The 21,999-nt window shown below is 47.0% G+C and overlaps 1 protein-coding gene across 2 annotated transcripts; it reads left to right on the forward strand.

The window, feature by feature from the left end:
- Positions 1–5,964: 5,964 nt before the first annotated feature.
- Positions 5,965–21,267, forward strand: FCRL6 (Fc receptor like 6). Of its 2 annotated transcripts, none has more exons than XM_025355407.1 (11): positions 5,965–6,066; positions 7,992–8,027; positions 12,133–12,153; positions 13,720–13,986; positions 14,491–14,775; positions 14,931–15,212; positions 15,621–15,746; positions 18,766–18,831; positions 19,516–19,587; positions 21,037–21,068; positions 21,145–21,267. In XM_025355407.1, exons 1-11 carry the CDS (start codon positions 6,051–6,053, stop codon positions 21,265–21,267), a joined length of 1,326 nt encoding a protein of 441 aa, XP_025211192.1. In that variant the 5' UTR covers positions 5,965–6,050. The 2 variants fall into 2 exon arrangements, with proteins under 2 accessions (XP_025211192.1, XP_025211202.1); XM_025355417.1 differs by having other exon boundaries at positions 21,150–21,191.
- Positions 21,268–21,999: the final 732 nt, after the last annotated feature.

The following is a 21,999-nucleotide window of genomic DNA, read 5'->3' on the forward strand; positions in this document are numbered from 1 at the left end:
GATTAGGTCACTTTTGTCTGCTCTGTGCAAGATGGAAAAAGGAGGGTAGGAGCAGAGGCCAGGAAAAGAATTAAGAGGCCTTTACAGTAATGTAGGCAAAGGACATTGGGGAGCTCCATTGTAATGGTGGCAGAAAAGATGGAGAGAATAAGGTGTATTTGAGATATATTTTGAAGAGGAATCAATAGAACTTGGGAATAGGTTAGATGTGAAGTGTGACTCTGAGGTTTGGATTTGAGTAACTGGTGGTGCTGTTTACCGGCTGAGAAGACTGGTGGGCATGAGAGCAGGAACCATGACAAGAATTGTTTGTGCATCTGTTTACTCGTTCCCAGCAAGGAGGAGAGGGACAGAGTTTTATTTTGGGCATGTCAAGTTCGAGATGATTGTGACCCACCCAAGTGGAGGAGTAGAGCTGGGCAATTGCATATTCAGGTCCAAGATCCTCGGGAGAGGTTGAGTCAGATCAGGAGATATAAAGTTGGGTGTCACCAGCATATTATTTCGAGCCATGAGAATAGGGAGACAGTGTAAATAGCAAACTCTGAACATCCCTACATTTAGTGTCAGGAGAAAGAGGATGATCCGGCAAACAGACTAAGGAGTGGCTGGTGAGGCAGGAGAATTAGGAGAGGGGACGTGATGCATGCCAAGACAGAAAAGCATTTCAGAGTGGAACATGAAATGTCAGTGGTTCAAACGCAGAGTGGCCAAGTCAGCAGAAGGCCGAGAATCCCCTGTTGGAGCCAGCAACACGGGAGCCTTTGTGTCTTTAGCAAAAGCAATTCAGTGGAGTGGTGGGAGCTAAGGCCAGATCACCCACTATCAGGGAGTGAGTAGGGATTGCAGAAGAGGAAAGAATGAGTGTGGGTGAGTCTTCTGGCCCAAACGGAAGGGAGGAGAAAGATGGGGAGGAAGCTGAAAAAGATGAGTGAGGCAAAGGAGAGGTTTAGTTTGCTTTGGATGTTACTGTGCGTGTCCATATACAGATGAAAAAAATCCAGTGGAGAGACAAATTGATGGTGGGAAAGAGTGGAGGGAATGAATGCAGGAAGGAATACTTTGAGAAGAGGAATGAGTAGGGAATCCAAGCCATGCAGCCTCATTCAGCAAAGTCAGGATTCTAACTCAAGCCTGTCTGATTCACACACCATGCTCATTCCTAGGAGCCTCTTTCCCTCACCCGTGAGTGTCCAACTCCCAGGGTCCAGTGCACTAAATCCTTTACCACCATCTCCTCTAAAGACACAAGTTTTATAGTCTTCCCATTTCCATCTGGGTTCTGCATCTACCCAAGGAACTGGAGGAGAAAATAAGCAAACTGAAGAAAATTAAATCTGACCTATTTTATGCATTCTATATAAATGCATGAAATAGATTATGTTTGACAGTGGTAAACAGAGAACCCAAAATAATCCAATTTATCACTTTAATTATATATGCTTTTCTTCCTCAATCTCCAGCCAAAAATGAGCCTCCAGTCATTTTCAGTTCCTTCTGTGGAGCCATTCCCTGATTTCTAAAGCTGTTTTTGATAACCACAGACTTCCAGTCAAGGATGTTTTATCTGAAGCATACTGAAAACATAACATGCTGCCTACGATGGCACATGCGAGGAAGAATGGGGTGGGCACGTAGGAAATTGAAAGTAAGGAAGTAGAGGGAGTGTGGAGTTCTGATTCAAAGGAACAGCATGGATTAAACTGATGTCCCTCCAAAGAAATTGATATTCTCCTACTGCCACGAAGGAAAGTAATAGGTGCTGAGTTATTTGGATACTAAGCTAATTCAGAGTCAACCAACCACCTCTAGTAAAGTAACCTTACCCTAAAATCTACTTATTCATGAATAAGAGAGGGTAAGAGGACCTGAAGGAGGGCAGGTGAGAAGGCAGTTAGCAGCCATCACACTGCAGGGAGAAGGGGACCTCTGCCTTATTGCAGTCTCCATCTCACACATATGTGTCGAACACCTGCTTCCAGGCACTGAGGGTACAGCAAAGAGCAAGACAGAAATGGCCCTTGCCCTCAGAAAGCTTGCAGTCTCTTGGGGAAATGCACACAAGAGGCAATCACAGTGCCAGGGAAAAGTGCTAAATCCTCAGACAGGGGATGTATGTGCGCCTAACTCAGCCTGGGTGGGGAATGGTGGTCAGGAAAATGTTTCTGCAGGAACGGTTAAATAAACTGGTTTTTTTAATTTGTTTGTTTTTTTGTTGTTTTTTGTTTTTTTTGTTTTTTTTTTTTTGTTTTTTTTTTGTTTTTTTTTGAGATGGAGTCTCGCTCTGTTGCCCAGGCTGTAGTGCAGTGGCACGATCTCAGCTCACTGCAAACTCTGCCTCCTGAATTCACGCCATTCTCCTGCCTCAGCCTCCTGAGTAGCTGGGACTACAGACACCCGCCACCACGCCTGGCTAATTTTCCTTCTTTTTTTTTTTTTTTTTTTTTTTTTTAGTAGAGACAAGGTTTCAACATGTTAGCCAGGGTGGTCTCAATCTCCTGACCTCGTGATCCGCCCGCCTCAGCCTCCCAAAGTGCTGGGATTACAGGCGTGAGCCACTGTGCCTGGCATAAACTTTTAAATCTAAGACTTGACCGAGATTTAGCCAGACTGGCCGTGAGGGCAGGCAGTCAGGAGATAATAAACAAGAAAAACATAAAGCACATGTGTGTGCCCACAAATACACAGTATCTATTATCTTAAAGGGTCATGTGAATGGGAACATTGTTGCTGCTTTATTTTGCACTTTGGGAAAAATCAGAGTCATGACAAGCTGTCTCAGACTCACAATCAGGGTTAGTGGTGCTGTTGGATAATGTAGGAAACAGAAAAGGACCAGGTTGGGAGGTCGAGGCTGGGTTCAGCCTTGACAGGTTGAGTAAAAGGAGCTTCTGAGACCTCCACATGGAGCTCTCAGGTAAGCAGTCAGATACTTATATCTGAAACTCAGGCTTATGGCTTGGGCTAGAAAGATACATTTGGGATTTATTGCATCAGAGGTAGCAAGTTAAACCATGGCACAGATGAGCATCCTCAGTGAGAGAAATACTCTCACTAAAAGGGAAAGTGAAAAGAGAAAAGGGCATGGGGCCAGGGGATGAAGAACTTCTTCACAGCCGCTAGAGGAGGGAGGCTGAGCCTGCGGAGGAACACGGGAAGGTGTTACTGGAAGAGATGGTAGGAAAACCAGGACACAGTTGCTTCACAGTGGTTTAAAATGGAGGGAGTAACCCACAGTAATGACATTAGCATGTACCCAAACAAAATGAGGACAAAACCCATCCATGGGATGGGCCAGAGATGTGAAGGAATCACATCTGAAGCCAAATTGGAATGGGTTGAAGATGAGTGAGGAGTAAGCTAACACACACCAGTGCTTGCCAAAATCTACTGCTTTGTGAAACTTATAGAAAATTATATCTCAGTGGACATTGGCCAGTTGCACAAGGCTGCTCCCAGCTGGAAGTGCGGTCCCACACAGATGCTCTGAGGGCTAAGGAAATCAATATTTTATAACACCTATAGCCATTTGAGATACACCAATGTGTCTCAGAATACCAACTGGTAAGGTCTGCTATAGACCACTTTCTCAACTAGAGTGCCTATGAATTGGGGCTCCCAGGGGGGTGTGGAATCAAGGTGAGCTTGCTGGCTTGGTTTGGTTTCGTTAAGAGTTTTTAAGACCTTAGCATCTTTCAGAAGCATCTATGGAAAAAATCCAGTTGAGATGGGGGGACTGGATTCATGAGAGAGAAAAGGGTAGTATAGCATTGGTGGTATAAGGCTCCTCAGAAGACACAAAAGAATCCAATTTCAGGTGAAGGGTCAAATGTACAAGATATAGTGTGTGCAAAAGTGTAATTCTCCCCACAATACTAGAAATTGAATGTCGTTATTACCATGTTACAAATTTAGAACCTGAAGCTTAGTGAGATTAAGTCACTGCCCCAGGTTCCTTGCCTAGTAAGCTGCATAGCCAGGACTATAACCTGTATTTCTCTGACTCCAAAATTCCTAACAATTATACTTAGGTGCTAGGCCTGGAGACACAAAGATGAGCTAGATTCAGTTCTTGGCTTTGAAGAAGTCATATACTAAAAGTATAGAGAGACACTAAAATAAATATAACACAGTGTGATAAATAGAATAATGGAAACATGGGGGAAAATAGGAACCGCGAAAACTACACCCAAGTATGTGCCCATCACTTCCTGAACTCATGGAGGCAGGGGTGGACTAGACATACAGCAAGGGCTAAAAAGAAATACAAATACCTGGATGGATGGATGGATGGATGGATGGATGGATGGATGGATGAATGGATGGATGGATGGATGGTGATGGATGGATAGATGGATAGATAGATAGAGAATAATAGTACGAATAAAGATTCCCTCCTTAGGGCAAGTGTTGTTCATGTGGCCACAAGAGGTCGCTGCAGACCTGACACAAAAGAAGGTTTTTTTCCACTGGCGCTGCCATTTTCTCTCCAGTAGCTTTCCAGAAGGAAGGGGTAAGGATGGAGAGAGGAAATGAGGGTGGTGACCAGATGCCCCATAGCATTTTCTGCCCTCTGTAGGACAGGCCCAGAGCTTCATGCCCAGTCTGGCTCCATCTTCACCCGACTCCTGGTCATTTCCACTCCTGTCTTAAGTTCTAGGCTTTTGATGTTTCTCCAATGTGTTCTGTCTTTCAGACCTAACTCAGAAATGGTCTCAGGTTTCTCCATAGGCCTGTGGTTCCAGCTATGGATGAGACTCCAATCGCAGCAGACTTTCTGGCTGAGTGCCTTTGCACAAAGTACTTATCTTTCTGGGCTTCACTCAAAATACTAAGGTTGAGAGGAAGGCTCTAGTAGTTAAGGCTTCCTGGCCCACACTTCTTACAATAGCTCACCTTCACCGAGCACTTCCTACTCACGGGCATTGGTCTAAGTCTGCAGTATCCAAGGAGGCAGACACTTTTCACATGGAGCTGTTTAAATTTTTTAAAATTTCAACTAAAGTAAAAACAATTAAAACTTCAGTTTCTCCATCTCATGAGTCGATTTCAAATGCTTAATAGCTCTACGTGGCCACCAAACTGGACAGCCCAGAAAACATTTCATCATCACTGAAAGTTCTATTAGATCTTGCTGTCTGAGTGCGTCTCATGTTTTTAATCTTGTTTAACCTTCATAACAACCCTATGAAGCAGGTATAATTATTTATCCACTTTAAAGATAAGGACCCTGAGGAACAGACTGGTTAAAAACTTACCCAGAGTCTCTCACCAGATTCGTATCCAGAATGAGGATTCAAGTGCAGATATTGGGCTCCAGGGCCTACCATGCAGAGCTGTCCCCCTACCCCAAGCTCTCCTGCTCTCCCCTCTCGCCTCTGGGAGCTGCAATGACTTATCCTATTCCCCAACGGCCATTGTCCCTGACTAATGCCGCCCTGACAACTGACTCTGAGCGATGAGAGCACCTGGGCCTGGAGCCTCTTCTGGCTCCTCTTCTGGATCCTCATCCACACTCTATTTTCCTCCCACCTCCTTTTAGCCCCTGAATTCCCTTAGAGTATTAGTGTTAGTATCATGGGTTTTAATATCTCCGCTAACCCATCCCATTATCAGTTCAAGGTCAGCCTGAGTCCTGGAAGATTCCTAACCTGGGCAGCAGCCCTGTTGCTGCTCCCCGAGGGTCACCTTCATCCCCAAGGGAATGACATGCAGCCAGCTCAGCTCAGAGAGCTGGTTTCACCAATACCTCTGAAGGCGCAATAGCATCTCACTCTGCAAGGGAAGTGTGAAAGGTCAGATGCAGTTCATGCTCTCATGCCGCTAGAACCCAGTGAAAGCAGAAGTTGCCAGGGCAGAGGCGTCAACCATTCTGTGTGCAAACCACCGTAGGTGTTTGCAAGCTAGACCACTTGCGGTTATCCCCTCTCTCTCCTGCCCCAGCTGCTGCCCTGCAGGGCCTCCACACAACCACAGGACCTGCAGCTGAACGAAGCTGGAGACAACTCAGGAGATCTGTTGGAAAGAGAACGATAGAGGAAAATGTATGAATGTTGCCATCTTTAGGTGAGTGGACAAGAGATCTACTTCCTACTTTACTTCCTCACTACTTTTACCCCTTTCCTAAACAACTGAGTCACCAAAAAAAAAAAAAAAAAAAATGCCTGGCAGTGTCAAATTAGTTTCCCACTTCCACTGAATCAGATAATCTAGGGCAAGAAAACTTAGAAAATTCTCTCTCTCCATCCCTGGCCTCAGGAATAAGCACATCAAATTCCATCAAATTCCATGTGTAGAACTTCTCACTTAAAGATTTCCAGGAATAACTTTACCGTAAGAAAATGCTTAGCCGGGCGTGGTGGCTCATGCCTGTAATCTCAGCTACTTGGGAGGCAGAGGCAGGAAAATCACTTGAACCCGGGAGGCGGAGGTTGCAGTGAGCCAAGATTACACTCCAGCCTGGGCAACAGAGCGAGACTCCTTCTAAATAATAAAGAGAAAGAGAGAGAGAGAGAGAGAGAGAGAAAGAGAAAGGAAGAGAGAGAGAGAGAGAGAAAGAAAGAAAGAAAGAAAGAAAGAAAGAAAGAAAGAAAGAAAGAAAGAAAGAAAGAAAGAAAGAAAGAGAAAGAAAATGCTTCCTAGTATTTTGCCTGACTCCGTGTTTCACCACAAACTCTCATGTTCTGTCCACAGAGGAGATGGGAATGTGGGACCTCTTTCTCTGTTGAGGGAACATTGAATAATTTCCAGTTTGTATCTATTACAAATGATGCTGCTATGAGCACTCGTGTGCATGTTTTTTGATGCCTGTATGTATACATTTCTGTTCAACATCTACCCAAGAGTGAAAATGCTGAACCATCAGGGATCCTTGTGTTTAGTTTTGGTAGATTCTGCCAAGCCATTTTCTAGTGACTGTACCATTTATATTCCCACTGGTGGTGTACAAGAGTTCTAGTTTCTTCACATCCTCACCAATACTCAGGAGAGGATTGCATGGGGCAGGTCACTGGGCTCCCCCCGACCCAGCTCAGTCTCAGCCGGTATCACTCCCTTATTCTTACGGAAGGTGTAGTGGTATCTTACTGTGGTTTAAATTTGCGTTCCCCCAGTGATTTATGATATCAAGCTCCTTGTGCTATGTTGATTTGACACGTGGATATCTGCTTCTGTGAAGTACCTATCCAATTATTTTTGCCCATTTTTCTAGTATTTGTCTGTCTTTTTCTTATTGACTTGCAGAAATTCTTATATTTCTTATGTGGGCCCTTTGTCAGCCGCATGTATTTAAACTATCTCATCACACCACAACTCATCTATTCCCTTTCTTAATGGTGTCTTTTAAGGAAGAGTTCTTCTCAAAATAATACCTGACAGTCTTAAAAGCCTCAGATTCCGAAGCTCCATCTGTGTTCTACTCCATACTCATCGATGCTTGATTCCTTCTTGAACTGAGGATCCTGTGAACTGTCCTCAGGGCTCCACTTCTCCATCGCATTGCAGCGTCCACAAACATTTACCGCTGGAGATAGGAGCGCCTCAGAAGCTGGGAGGTCGCTTGGGAGTCAAGGGGTGGATGATCTTAGTTTTCCAGTGCTGCGCTGCCTCCCAGGCTGAATGATGCTGAGGACAAGCAAATTCGGGCCGTCTCTGGATCTTTCTAGTGGAGATGTCCCGTAACCATGTTCCATCCTAGTTCCCTGGCATAGGCTTGTTGAAGCCACAGAAAATGTCAGGGATTTATTAGTGACTTACTGACTCCTTCATGTTTAGTGTTCAAGAAAATTTATTCATGTAATACTTCTTCAGCCAAAGAGGAAATACCAATTAGAGCTTTGTAAGTTTCTTCCCCACTTCGTATTTCAACTATCAAGCTATAGCACCACCCAGCTTAGGTCACTCACCCACCTTCGATCCTGAGGCCTGACTGCTCTCTGCCAGCTTCGCCCAGCCTGTTTCTGACCTGTGTTCCCTCCTCTGTGCCAGGACAGGCCCCATGCTGCTCTGGACGGCTGTGCTGCTCTTTGGTAAGTCAACCAGCTTGGGCATCCCCTCCTAGAGCACTAAGGACCATAAGTCATCCCTGAGACACCTTTTCCAATTCCAGTGGGTTTGTGGCCGGAGCTCAAGACAGGTGCGTGCACCTGGGCATGCTTGGGAGAGATGGGCACTGGGGTAGGAGAAACTCCTCAGTGTTTCCTATCCCATTGTCCTGGGTCATTGGCAGGGCAGCCCTTTGATACGTCAGAGATAAATTAGGGAGGCAGAAAATCACATTACAAGGTCCCCTAACTTCCCAATGACATTTCTACCTTGTGATATCAGGTTAAAATACTAATAATAGTTGTCTCAAAAGGAAATTGAAGTTACAGAAGGGAAAGAGGCCGCTGGGGGCGACACGGCAGGAGTCAGGGAAATGAGGGATAACAGTCCCAGACGCTTTGCTCAACAATGGGAGGTGGAATTTTACAGGGTGACATATTTTTATGGAGCCTCAGCATTTTCTTAGAACCACTTAACAATGATCAGACCTCTCACCTGGTTGAAAGGCCTGTGCCCTGAGTAACCAAAGCCCTTTTCAAATTGACCGTCTCTCTTCCGCGTACATCTTCTCTCTGTTGGAGGCTGTTTCAGACCCATGGGGCTGGTCTGAAGAATCAGCTTCATTATCTGATCCATGCCTCTCTCTCTTCTCTCCATTCCTCCTCATGCAGGTTACTTGTAACTGAGGGAGCTGGTCTAAGGGTGGAGGATTGCACGAGGAGGGTGACTGGGCTCCCCCAGACCCAGCTCAGTCTCAGCCAGTATCACCCCCCTTATACCTAAAAGAAATAATTTGTGCATATATTTTGTTTCACTTTACAGTTTCCAAGTGGACCTACTTTTTAATTCTTAGTCCCAATAGCTTGTTTGCTGTTTGTTTTCATTGAACTAGAAAAGCAAAACTGTTCCTAAATATAACCTCTTCCTGGACAGAGTTTGTGAGAATTTGACCGTGTGAGGAAAATGCCTGTTCCACTCAATGTTCCTTCTCCAGCGTAGCGTGTTACTCTGTGTGTTTTATGAATGGCCATTTGGACAAATGGAAAGGTCTAACGCTCACACTGAGGCAGTGCCTGGATATACTCCAGGCACAAGACTCACAGGAGCAAATGGCACTACCTTGTAAAAGGAACAGCCCTTGGAGTTGTCTAGATACAGTCTGAGAGTGTTCCAGCTTGGAACCCAGGACAAGGATGACAGACAGCAAAGGAGGAGAGGAAGGGAGTCAGTGACGGGCTGACTGGTGCACAGTGTAATGGAGAACCCAGCACCAGCACATTTGGTCCCATGTGATGATCAGGGACCCCAGAAAAACAGCCTAAATCACAGGCCCTGCGGCTGGGTGTGTAGACACATGTATCATGTAGAGCTGCTGTTTCCTCTCTCAAGAGCAGGGTGTGGTCATAATAAATTGGTGGCTATTACTATTATTGGCTGTCAGGACTCCAGCAGGAAAGGAACCCTGACATTGAGCAAGCTGGGACCTGGCTGAACGTGAAATATGTACTTAAAGTTTGGGAAATTAAGCTTAATTTTCTTCTGAGCTGAACATTAGCCAACTTCCCTCCTACCACTGGAGCCTGCTCCCTGCATACTCCCACAGCGTCCATAGGAGGTGTCATGGGGTCCCACACAGCGCTCCCAGCAATGTGACTGCTGCGGCTTGGCACAGCACCCTGTTCCACAGTGGTAGAGCTCAGTGGTGAGAGAGTTCTTCATGGTGAGCTGAAATCTGCCTCCCTGATCCCTCTAGTTTCCATTTCTGTCCTATAAAGTAACTCAGAATAAGTCGTTCCCTTCTTTTAAGCTTAGCCCACCAAGTATTTTGTGTCTCTCCTCTGTTGTATCTTTCCCAGATAAATATCTCCCGATCCCTCAGAAACTCTAAGAGGAAATTATCCTGCTCCTAGAGTTGGCAGGGGCTGCTGCCTTCATTTTTTGGAACTCTATTATGGAACTTGGTTTGACAGTAGCTCTCGGCCACCTCATTATACTGTCACCTCATCTTTGGCCTATATGGCTGATGGAGGTCCCTGGGCCCTCATTGCAGAAACTGCTGTGAGCAGGTGTCACCCACTGTGTATGTTCCCAGTTGGCTGCTGTTTTGATTGCAGAAAGCAAGTTTGTAATCCCACCTCCAAGATCTTGCAGTACCATGGGGAGCAAGTCATCGGGATTTGGGGGCATGAGCTCATTTTAAGTGCATCTATGCTTCCTGGGTGCCTTCTGTCTTGTTTTTGGCTTCAGTGGCCTCAACTCTGCTTGTTTAGCACTTTGTAGCTGCAAAATTGTTTTCCAGTGAGGAGGGGAAGGGAAGGAAGACATTACTACAGAGTAAGGTCTCTATCACTCTGAGGTCAGGCCGCCTTTCTGCTTTCAGTTAGTGTAGTAACCACTTTCCCAGGCAGTGGGTCAATATAACCTTCACAACTACACTGTAAGAAAAAAAAAATGACTATTATCATTTCTATTATGTGATATGACAGAACGAGATATTGAAGGCTCTTGGAATTTAGACAGCTTGTTCAAGGTCATACAGAAAGAGTCACATTCATGACTCAAGTCCAGGTCATCTGATTCCAAATCCTGCATGCTTTCCACTGCACCAAGCTCATAGATGGGGGTTGGGGTGGAAATGGAGGGATGATGAGGAAGAGACTCATTGTTCTGCACACTCTTGAGAACTTATGACTGAGCTGACCCTGAGCTGAATAGAGAATAGAGCTGAAAGATTCCATCTATGTCCAAAGTATTGTAGAAAACAAAGATGACACCATGTGACAGAGCCAAACATCTGCTCTTAGAGGGTTTTCACCCAGCCCTCCCAAGGCCATTCTTGCATTTTCTTGGTGTTATGCAAAATACCTAGGACATGTCAGCAATGAAGGACACAAATAAATGTATGAGGATTGGCTGGACTGACTGCACTCAGCCCTACATTCATTCATTGTTTCACACCTTGCCCCAACGTCCGGAAGATTCTTCACTGCTTCATATCCAGCTGTGACCTTCAATTTCGAGTCTTCCATTACTTGGGTTATTCAAACCTACCTAACCATATCTGTCATCATTTTGTGAGTTGGCCTCTCTTCCCAGGTTACCTATTCTCACACCACTCATTTAAAAGGATGAATGCAGCACATCCAAGATGCAAGCATGATGTGGGATGCATCCAGTTTATTTGTAGTTCTCTTATTCATCTGTGCTGCCTGACAATGTCTCACATCCTTTGATGATTGCTCTTTCAGGGGACTTGGCCTCCTCAGTCTGATCACTTCTGTACCCTTTTCACCAGAGTTCTGTGGACAGATGGGACCACAAGAATCAGGCCCTGCCCTTGCTATATGGGTTCTCTGGCACATTCGTGCAAGAGTCTAGTCCTGTGTCTTCTACTTTTTGCTTCCCACCTCATACAACTGGATGCAAAGGAAAGCATTCGTGCATTTATTCAGCAGATGCTTACTGAACACAGACTGTGTTCCAGGCACAGGTCCTAGGCATAGAAAATATAGCAATGAGTAAGATAGGCAGAGTCCCTGCTAATGTGGAGCTTACATTCTAGACAGACAGACAGGTGATAACATGTAAGCAATTTAATGAATAAGATAAATTCAAATAGTGATAAGTGTTTTGATGATAATACAATGGGGCATTGTTTTAGTGACTGGGGAAAATTCTTCTGATTGGAGTCTCAGGGAAGACGTGTTTGAGAAGGCAATATTTGAACTGAGATAGAGCAAAGAGTTCTAGGGAGTAGGTCCACCATAAACATTGAGTGGTCAAGTGGCTGACTGGTTGGGTGGTTGAATAATTGAATGGTTGGGTTGTTGGATGATGGGATGGCTGGGTGGCTGGGTGGTTGGGTGGCTGTGTAGTTGGATGGTTGGATGGCTGATGGCTGGGTTGCTTGGCGGTTGAGTGGCCAGGTGGTTGGATGGTTGGATGGTTGGGTGGATGGGTGGATGGGCGGTTTGGTGGCTGGGTGGTTGGTTGAATGGGTGTAAGTCCCAATTGCTGAAGTGACAGGCCTCCTTGTCAGAAAGCTCTTTTTGCTACTTAACCTAATTATGTTACTTTGTTATCTTGCAGTTCCCTGTGTTGGGAAAACTGGTAAGTTGTGTCCATGTCTCTTCTAATTCAAAGTATGTCTATGGGCCACAACTTACTGGATGGGAACAGGACAGTGCCATGGGATCCCCCAGAAACATCTGCAGAGCAGCACCAGACAAGGCCCCTTCCTCAGGTGTCTTGGCCAGTTCTCAGGAAAAGGAGGAACCTGGAACTCCACTAGTCTAAGGCCGAGGGTAGTCCCAAGGTGACCCAAGCCTCAGCAGTGGGGTTCTAGGCCTCTATCCTATACCCTTAAAAGTGGCTATGGCCTCTGTCTTCTCTCCATGTGGTTCTGGAGCTCTTATATTCTCAACTCAACAAGACTGGGACTCCCTTCCTTCCTTTTATGTTCAGAGAAGCAGGTACATTTGTCTGCTGATCAGCCTTCCTTCCTTCCTCAGATCCCCTTCCCTCCAGCCCATTCAGTGACACTGACCTCCATGGAGCTTTCTGTCAAACAGGAAAAAATTCTGATCTATGAAATCTTGACCTCCAAGGACATACCCTGTGATTCCAGGGGGAGATAATTCAAACCAATACTTAGTGCTGTTAGGAAAAGCAGTAGTGGAAGCAAGGCTTGCCATTCAGTAATGCGGTAAGCATCATTTCTTCCAGGGTGAGGAGAGTGGGTCCTAAGGATCCACAAGATCTAGACAAGAGCAGGATATGCTGAGGCTCCCTAACAGTTACTCTTCATTAGTCTCAAGCCATCAGGATGGCTCAGAAGGCTGTCTGGGAATGGGGGTGTCTGGCTTATCAAAGATATGATACAGCCTGGGGACAGATACAGACTGAGGACAGGCTCAGCCTGCCCTGCAGGCAATGATGCTGCTGCCCTGCAGGTGATAGTGGATCCCTGGGAGCTCTTCTCCTGCTCACATCAGGGCACAGAATACATTTTAGGAATAGAGACAGAGAGAACAAATCCCTTCCATGAGAGTGGTGGAAGATGAAATGCCCTGCTGAGGTAGAGATGGAGGCTGGGCCTGGAGAAGCCCAGTGAGGAAGGCAGGAGGGAGAGAGCTCAGGCTGTGGCACCTCCAACACTCCCCACCAACTGCTTTCTGGTGAACACAGATGCTGCTATTAACAGAAGTGAAGGTTGCAGAAAGTGTCACATTAGGTAGCCAGAGGAGGAGAAGCCAATCTAGGCTGGAGGGAATTGAATCAGGAGGAATGAGGCAAGACAATGAACAGAATGAATGCAATTAAGCCAAGCTTGGCAAGGCAGACAGGAAAGTGCAATATAAAGGAAGACAAGGAGGGTGGGTGGGAGGAAAGCCAGAGAGAAGACACAGGGAGAGGAGAGAAGGGGAGGGGAAGAGAAAGGAATAAAGAGAAAGAGGGAAGAGGAAGGAGAGAAGAAGGAAAGGAAGGAGAAGGAGTAAAGGAAGTCCAGGTCCTGCCCTTCTCTGGTCGGCATGAAAGACTGGAGACAGTGACACTGCACTGGTGCCATCCAAGGGCCTCCATCCCCAGAGGGAGGCCTTAGGCTGGGGGACAGAGAGAGAGAAGTGACCGATGGGACCTGCAACTCCAGGGCTGCCCTGTTCCTCTGTCTCGCAGCCTGGCTGTACCTCCAAGCCTGGCCAAACCCTGTGTTTGAAGGAGATGCCCTGACTCTGCAATGTCAGGGGTGGAAGAATATACCACTGTCTCAGGTGAAGTTCTACAGAGATGGAAAATTCCTTCATTTCTCTAAGGAGAGCCAGACTCTGTCCATGGGAGCAGCAACAGTGCAGAGCCGTGGCCAGTACAGCTGCACTGGGCAGGTGATGTATATTCCACAGATATTCACACCAACTTCAGAGACTGCCATGGTTCAAGTCCAAGGTAAGTCACCAGCTTGGGAGTTTGTGGGGCAGGAGGTGCCACTCAAGGATCCCGTCTCTAGAGGCCAGTAGCTCTCTGGACAGGACCCCCGTCTCTGGCTGCCCCTCATGCTGGGCCCATGAATGGGGCCCCGAGGTTTCCCAAGATGTTGTCTCAATACCCCCTCTCCCCACTGTGGGGCACATATGGAGCCAGGGGAAGGAGTGGGGAGATTCCTGGAACGGGGGCACTGGGAAGAGCCAGGCTCACCCTTCCCCTCTGTGGACTAGAGGACCTCAAAGGGCCCCTCTGCCTCTGACTTCTAAGATTCCAGAAGGACCTGGCTGTGTGGGAGTCATTTCAGAGCTTGTAGATGAGGACGGGAGGACAGGTCCTGGGGATCAAACTGCCTCCCATCGGTGTCCCCAGGCTGCAGCCCGGGATGAGTAGAAGCTCAGGCCTCAGCCTCCTGGGGCTTCATCATCCGGGACTCCCCTCCTGAGCCCTGGGCCTGCATCTCCCCAGAGCTGTTCCCACCTCCTGTGCTGAGTGCTGCCCCCTCTCCTGAGCCCCGAGAGGGTAGCCTGGTGACCCTGAGATGTCAGACAAAGCTGCATCCCCTGAGGTCAGCCTTGAGGCTCCTTTTCTCCTTCTACAAGGACAGCCACACCTTGCAGGACAGGGGCCCTCACCCAGAACTCTGCATCCCGGGAGTCAAGGAGGGAGACTCTGGGCTTTACTGGTGTGAGGCGGCCCCCGAGGGTGGCCAGGTCCAGAAGCAGAGCCCCCAGCTGGAGGTCAGAGTGCAGGGTAAGTGTGCGAGAGAGTGGAGACACCCCCAGGGACCTGGGCATCAGGCAATGGGATCCCCTGGGGGGAAAGGAGTTGGGGAAAGGTCCCCAGGAGGGGAGGGAGCCAGGGTCCTGGGTGGTCAGGCTGAGCCTCCCACCCCACGTGCATCCCAGCTCCTGTGTCCCGTCCTGTGCTCACTCTGCACCACGGACCCACTGACCCTGCTGTGGGGGACATGGTGCAGCTCCTCTGTGAGGCCCAGAGGGGCTCCCCTCCAATCCTGTACTTGTTCTACCTTGATGAGAAGATTGTGGGGAACCACTCAGCTCCCTGTGGTGGAAACGCCTCCCTCCTCTTCCCAGTGAAGTCAGAGCAGGATGCTGGGAACTACTCCTGCGAGGCTGAGAACGGTGTCTCCAGAGAGAGGAGTGAGCCCAAGAAGCTCTCTCTGAAGGGTGCGTTTTGTCCTCCAACAAAGCTTTGAGCCCCAGCAAGCTGACGGAGGTCAGATCTCACCCTCTGTGTACCTCCCACCACGCCTGGCACAGTGCTGGACCCATGGCAGCCACTGCATGACCGAGCACGGACCTTAATTGGTCCATCTGTCCACTGAGCCTGGCAGAGAAATATTGAAGTCCATGGAGTGGGGAGCATTATGGGGGGAGCAGTCACCTGGTCACTCATGGTGTCACCATCATCCTTGCTGCCATCCCCTGAGCCATCCTTCATGCCCATCTACGAGGCTCCCGCAGGCTAGATGCTTCCTCTAATACCAGTCATTCTGCCTCTTCCATGCCAGGCTGAAATGCATTTCTGAATTTTATCCTCAGTGCTCATGGCCAGCTTCTTCTCCCCATTCCCAGGTTCTCAAGTCTTGTCCACTCCCACCAGCAGCAACTGGCTGGTTCCTTGGCTGCCTGCGAGCCTGCTTGGCATGATGGTCATTGCTGCTGCACTTCTGGTTTATTTGAGACCCTGGAGAAAAGCTGGTCAGTAACTCTTCTTGGCTTTCTTGGCTGCTGAATCCTTGTGCGAGGCCCTGCCCAGCCTTTGGAAAGCCAGAATCTGACAGGGCCAGCCACTCTCTTCTCCTGGGTGTGGGGTGGGAGGGGGGACTTCTCTTCCTGTGTCACACAAAGGGGCACATGGAAGGACAGTTAATGCTTCCAAGACGTATACACACATGCACTCGCTCACACGCTCACAGTCATCCAGAGATGCACACAAACACACAACTGCACACTCAGGCATGAATAGAACATAAACCAAGGAACTATTACAAGCCAAACGTGATGTATGTCAGTATCCTTTACATTTGAAAGACAATCTGTGGCTAGGAATATGACAAAAAAAAAAAAAGACCTCCTCCTTTCTCTCTCATTGAGCTCTGCTAAGCAGAGCTCTGATCTGCTTAGACTGGCACATAGTGAGTGCTCAGTAAATTCTCATTCTAATCTAAGCAGATCGCCCCAGCAGGTTCCCAGGCTGCCCTTTCTCCTCTGTGCATTCTCTAATGCTTCCAATCAAAGTCACTGAAAATAAAAAGGTAGGTTAAAATTCTGATGTAGAGGAAAACAATCAGATAAACGACATTTCAGGTTATCTATTTATTTTGATATTCCAGACTTTCTTCTTCTTCCTGTCTCAGTCGTGATCATAAGAATGAATGTTGGCTTTCAAAGCAATTAGTTTGGGTGGCCACACGTTTATTCCAACTCTAACCTTTGCTCGACTCAGGCCACATGTAAGGAATGGCTACCAGTGCCAAAGCTATCTGGTGTTGGTTCATTCCTAGGGCTTCAAATCTGCCTACAGAGGTTCAACTCAACACCACTTCCTCCTCTGCAGGGGCAATGTTTTTACTTTCTGCTTGTCTGGGACAAAAGTGATTGCTCTCATAGACCTCCAAAGACAGATGTACTTATTTAAGCTTGCAGCTCCCTCTGTTGAGAAATTTGGGACGAGTTTTCCAGGAGCTAGGCCATCCTGCTAATTAAGGAAGACCACCCAGTCATACGTTCAAAGCATTCCTTCCTACATCCACCAGGGTACCTGAAAGGGTCTCTCCCCAGCCCTAGTCCCAATACCCTGCCTCACCAGGCACCTAGTTAGGGCTTGGACCAGACTTCAACTTCCTCTCCCCTTTTGAATTTATAGTCTTTGTCCATACAACTTCCCATCTCCACCCTTCTCACTAGTCTTGAGTTTGGATTCACTACAGGCTAGAGTTGCTTTAAGTATCCCTTCTTAGTGGGGGAAAAGGAGAGGAGACCCAGAGCTATTAGGGAGACAGCTGAAGTAGGGAACCACAAACCAAAGATCTGTGAGTTCTACTGTCATTGTGTCTAATGAAGTCTCCTCCAAATGGCCTAGCCTGGCCTCAGTAATACAGGTGTTTCTGTTTCTGTCCACTCACCTCTGAGTCAAAGCATTAAAGGCAGAGTAATGGCAGAGTAATGTAGCACAACTGCCTCCCTCCCCAGCCCCAAACAAGATGGTGAAACAGTGGCCACTATTGAAAGATCCTCAAGAAGAAGATGCCTTTCACAGAGAACAAAAGAGCATCCTCTTGATGTAGAGGTTATAGACCATCACCACCACACCCACTGCCAACCTTGGAGCAGGTAGGCTTCATTTTACTAAGGAGCCTGTCTCTCATGCAAACAGGACTGCTGGTGGTGATCTTAATATGTCAGAATCTCAGGCGCACAAAATATTCTCTAGAATATTGCTCAGAAAGTCACTTTCAGGACCAATTCCATAGCTACGAAGGAAAAACAGCCAGATCAATAGCCTTATTCTCCAAATCCAGCTCTGGGAGACTCACAACCATTTCCAAATATCATAGCTGTTCTTTAACAAAGAGAAATATGCCACCACCAAACACAGTCAACAGATGTAATGTCCAAAGTCAATTTTTAGAACATTTGACCAATGATGGTGTTACTGGAACAAGGATATGGTCATGCAAGGGGTCCACTTCAAAGTAGCACTCACCTGCATGTACAGGTTCTGCTGTGCTTGTTTAAAAGCATTCCTTTTACTACCTGTTGTCACACATCCCATAAAATAAAGTTCTATCAAACTCATGGAACTCTTCATTGAATGGAGACTCAGAAACTGAGGCTCATTTCTTAGCCCTGACAAATGAGCACTGGAAAATGCTTAATCGCTGGGGATCTGTCTAAGTCTCCATAAATCCCCTCTTGATTTTACAGGAGAAGCCATTTCCACATATCCTACCCGCTGATTCTGATGCTTTCTAGCTGTTAGTGTAATGAGTATTTCTTGGGCACCAGGCATGACCCAAGTGTTCTAAAATCTACATGTGACCCAATTCCTATCCCAAGAGTTACCTTTAAAGATCTGGAAGCACCTGCTGTTCCAGAGGCAGTGTGCTAGTGGAGAAAAGGCATACAAACCTGGATTAAGGTTCTGTCTCCACCACTTACTGTGACCTTATATAAGTCACCTCTCCCAGCACCAGTCACCTCATCTATGAAATGGAGATAAAAATATCAACCTTTGCAAGATGGTTGTGAAAAATATTAGATACCAAAGAATTAGGAAGAGAGGTGTTTTTGAAATCCAACTATGTGCTGGTCACTGGTTAGGTGCTTTACTGGGAAGATTATATTTTATTTGGATTGCCTGGCCCCATGTCTGGCATATAGTGTATGGTCAAAGTTATTAGCTTTTCTTCCTTCTGAAAAGCAGCTTGACTGGTAAGCCTAGGCCCTCTCCTAGGAGGAGAGCAAAAATGTGATCCATTCTTGCTCACCTTACTTTCTCCTAGTTTATGATTCCCATGGAGCCATCTAGGGTATTTTTTCAAAGGAAACATCCCAGAAAAATCAACCATGTCCAGACCTGTGAATTAGCCCTCCTAATCAAACTGGCCTCAAACCTCCAGTGGCCTCCCTGTCATTCTTGTTCACAGCTTTCCTGTCCCCTGTCCCACCTGCCCTCTAAGGGACACCCAGTGAATCATGCCTTTGTATCTCCTAGGGCCCCTTCCATCCCAGATACCTCCCCCAGCTCCAGGTGGAGAGCAGTGCCCACTATATGCCAATGGTAAGGACTTCCAGCAGGACGGTGGTCTGCCCATGTGGGCCAAGAAGAACTTCTTAAGGGAAGTAAGAAGGGACCTTTCCTGAGCCCTGTGTCTCAGGAATTGGAGGCATCTGGGGAAGGAAAACAAACAGCTTCTAGAAAGGGCATGAGGAGAGAGTGCTATGGAGTTGGTGGTGGGAGAGGGAGGTGGGAAGGGAGCCAGGGCTGCAGGAGACGGGGCAGGGAAGGTTTGGACCAAGGGTTGGCAAACCTATGACCCATGGGCCAAACCCAGCACACTGCCTGTTTTTGTAGATAAAGTTTTACTGTAACACAGACATGCTCATTTGTTTATTTTGTTTGAGGGCTTTCATATTACAGAGTTGAATAGTTGTGACAGAGATTATACAGGTCACAAAGCCAAAAATATGTACTACCTTTTTTACAGAAAAAGTTTGTCAACCTCTGGGTTAAACAGTGTCAGGGCTAGGGAAGCTGCAAAAAAAAAAAAAAAAAAAAAAAAAGTGCTAAGGGGGCCTGACTCCTCTTGCCACGACAGCTATCCCCACATTAGTGACCAACCCCCATTGCCACTTATCACCATAACAGAGCCCCTGATGGGCTTCTCTCCATGTCTTCAGGACACTTATGGCATGAGGTGGTAGAGTCAGGTGGATTCTATTTAAGCCTCATTCCTTCTTTCAGTGCATCACCAGAAAGAGAAAGATGAAGGTGTTGTCTACTTTGTGGTGCATAGAACCTCAAAGAGGAGTGAAGGTGAGTGATCTCAGACCAAACGTGGTACTTTTACGAACAGAAGTTTTGGACCTACAATGAAAGTATCACTACCACTGTCATTACCACTTTTATCATTACTGTGACCACCACCACTATCACCAAGACCATTGTATTTATCTCCATTATTGTCACCACCATCTCCTCTTTCACTACCACCTTCACCTTCACACCATCATCAATGCTACCATGACCACCACCACCTATCTCCTCCACTACCACGCTCACCACAGACACCACCATGACCACTACATTCACCATTCTCAACACCATCTCCTCCACCACTGTTACCATGATAACTTCAGGGAGTTTTTTGCCCTTTCCTGAGCAATGTGAAGGACAAAGAAAAGACAGAAAAAATGATGTAATCTTCCTTTGCTCCAGAGTCTAAGTCTAAGCAGGACAGCCCTCACTATAAGATGGAGTCAAGAAGACTACGAGCTCCAGCCACAGCTATCAGAGTCAGGTGGCAGAGGTGGGGGAAAGGCTGGTCCTTTAACAGAGAAATAGGCCACGTGGCATCATGGGAAGAGTTTGGGTTTCTGAGTCTCAGAACTGAGTTTCAAACCTGACTCTATGTACTTACTTACTGTGGACTTGGCAAGTCAGGTGTCCTCTCTGAGCCTAATCTATAAAGGGGAGACAATGCCTGCTTTGCAGGATTACTATAAGTTGTTAGGAATGGAATCTAGGGGCCGGGCGCCGTGGCTCAAGCCTGTAATCCCAGCACTTTGGGAGGCCGAGATGGGCGGATCATGAGGTCAGGAGATTGAGACCATCCTGGCTAACACGGTGAAACCCCGTCTCTACTAAAAAATACAAAAAACTAGCCGGGCGAAGTGGCGGGTGCCTGTAGTCTCAGCTACTGGGGAGGCTGAGGCAGGAGAATGGCGTGAACCCGGGAGGCGGAGCTTGCAGTGAGCTGAGATCCGGCCACTGCACTCCAGCCTGGGCGACAGAGCGAGACTCCGTCTCAAAAAAAAAAAAAAAAAGGAATGGAATCTAGGTTCTAGAAACAAACCTTAAAAATTGTCTACATGTAATAGATGTTCAAAACAGGGAGTTTTGTTGTTGCTGTCGTTTTAATGTCTTCTCTGCTCTGCTAGTTCAATTCCTAGTCTGCAAAAATGGGTTTGAATTGGCATAGGGTTTCTGCTCCTTCCCATAAATGGCAGTAGGGGAAATGAACAATCAAAGAGTCTCTTAACTGAAGGGCAGTTCCCCCAGGACCTGAGGTCACACAGCTGGTGTGTAGTCCAACTGGAACTAGAACCCAGGTCTCCCCATTCCAGATTGAGGAGGAGTGAAAGGAATTTCCCCCGCTGGCTTCCCTGGCTCTCTAGAGGAAGACAACCAGCCAGGAGGGGTGGGAAGGAGATGTACTTGCTGTGAAGCACAGAGACCTGACCTGAACTCACTCTTTCCCCACAGCCAGGCCTGCTGAGTTTGCCGCGGAGAGAAAGGTGAGCTGGGATCCCTGCTCCTTTCTCACCCTCTGTCTTACATCTGCTTCCTCATCCTAAGCCAACTCTTCCACAGGACAGTTCTATCATCTATGCAGAGGTGAGATGCCTGCAGCCCAGTGAGGTTTCATCCAAGGAGGTGAATATAAGAAACACCCTCCAAGAATCCCTTGGCGACTGTGAGGAAGTTCTCTGCTAGTGACGGTGTTCTCCTATCAACACACGCCCACCCCCAGTCTCCAGTGCTCCTCAGGGGGACAGCGGGCTCCTCGACTCTTTCTGGGGCTCCTTCAATTCCCAAACCCAGCATCACAGAGCCCCTGAGCCCTTGTCCTGGTCAGGAGCACCTGAACCCTGGGTTCTCCTCTTAGCAGAAGACCAACCAATGGAATGGGAGGGGAGATACCCCCACCAACACACACACTTAGGGTCAGTCAGTGACACTGGACACAGAAGCCACAGAAATTTTATTTCCATACAAGCATGTTACTTCCCCCCGATATATATATATCTCATCCTTCAGGAAGTATCCAGAAGGAGGCCTTGTTATCATAGGAGATGACAGCTCCATGTGTGTTGTTGTCCCCGAAGACCTTCCAGTGAGACAAGATGATGTGGTGGAAGACAGTAATATTGATGATCCGGACCCTATGTAGACCTAGGTTAATGTGTGTGTTTATTTATGTCTTAGTTTTTAACAAAAAAAGTTTTAAAATTTTTTTAAAAAATTTAAATAGAAAAAAAATATATATATATGAAATAGTTATATGCCACATAACAGCATTTCAGTCAGTGATAGACTGCATACACAACAGCGGTCCCAGAAGATTATAATGGAGTTGAAAACTTTCTACTGCCTAGTGATATCATACCTGCCTTAACATCATAATACAATGCATTTCTCACACGTTTGTGGTGATGCTGGTACAAA

The sequence above is a fragment of the Theropithecus gelada genome, chromosome 1 (genome assembly GCF_003255815.1).
Source record: "Theropithecus gelada isolate Dixy chromosome 1, Tgel_1.0, whole genome shotgun sequence".
In the NCBI taxonomy this organism is placed as follows: Eukaryota; Metazoa; Chordata; class Mammalia; order Primates; family Cercopithecidae; genus Theropithecus; species Theropithecus gelada.

Coding starts and splice junctions, on each gene's coding strand:
- FCRL6 (XM_025355407.1), top strand. Junction 13,987..14,490: donor TGCCATGGTTCAAGTCCAAG/GTAAGTCACCAG, acceptor GCATCTCCCCAG/AGCTGTTCCCACCTCCTGTG. Junction 21,069..21,144: donor AGTTTGCCGCGGAGAGAAAG/GTGAGCTGGGAT, acceptor ACTCTTCCACAG/GACAGTTCTATCATCTATGC.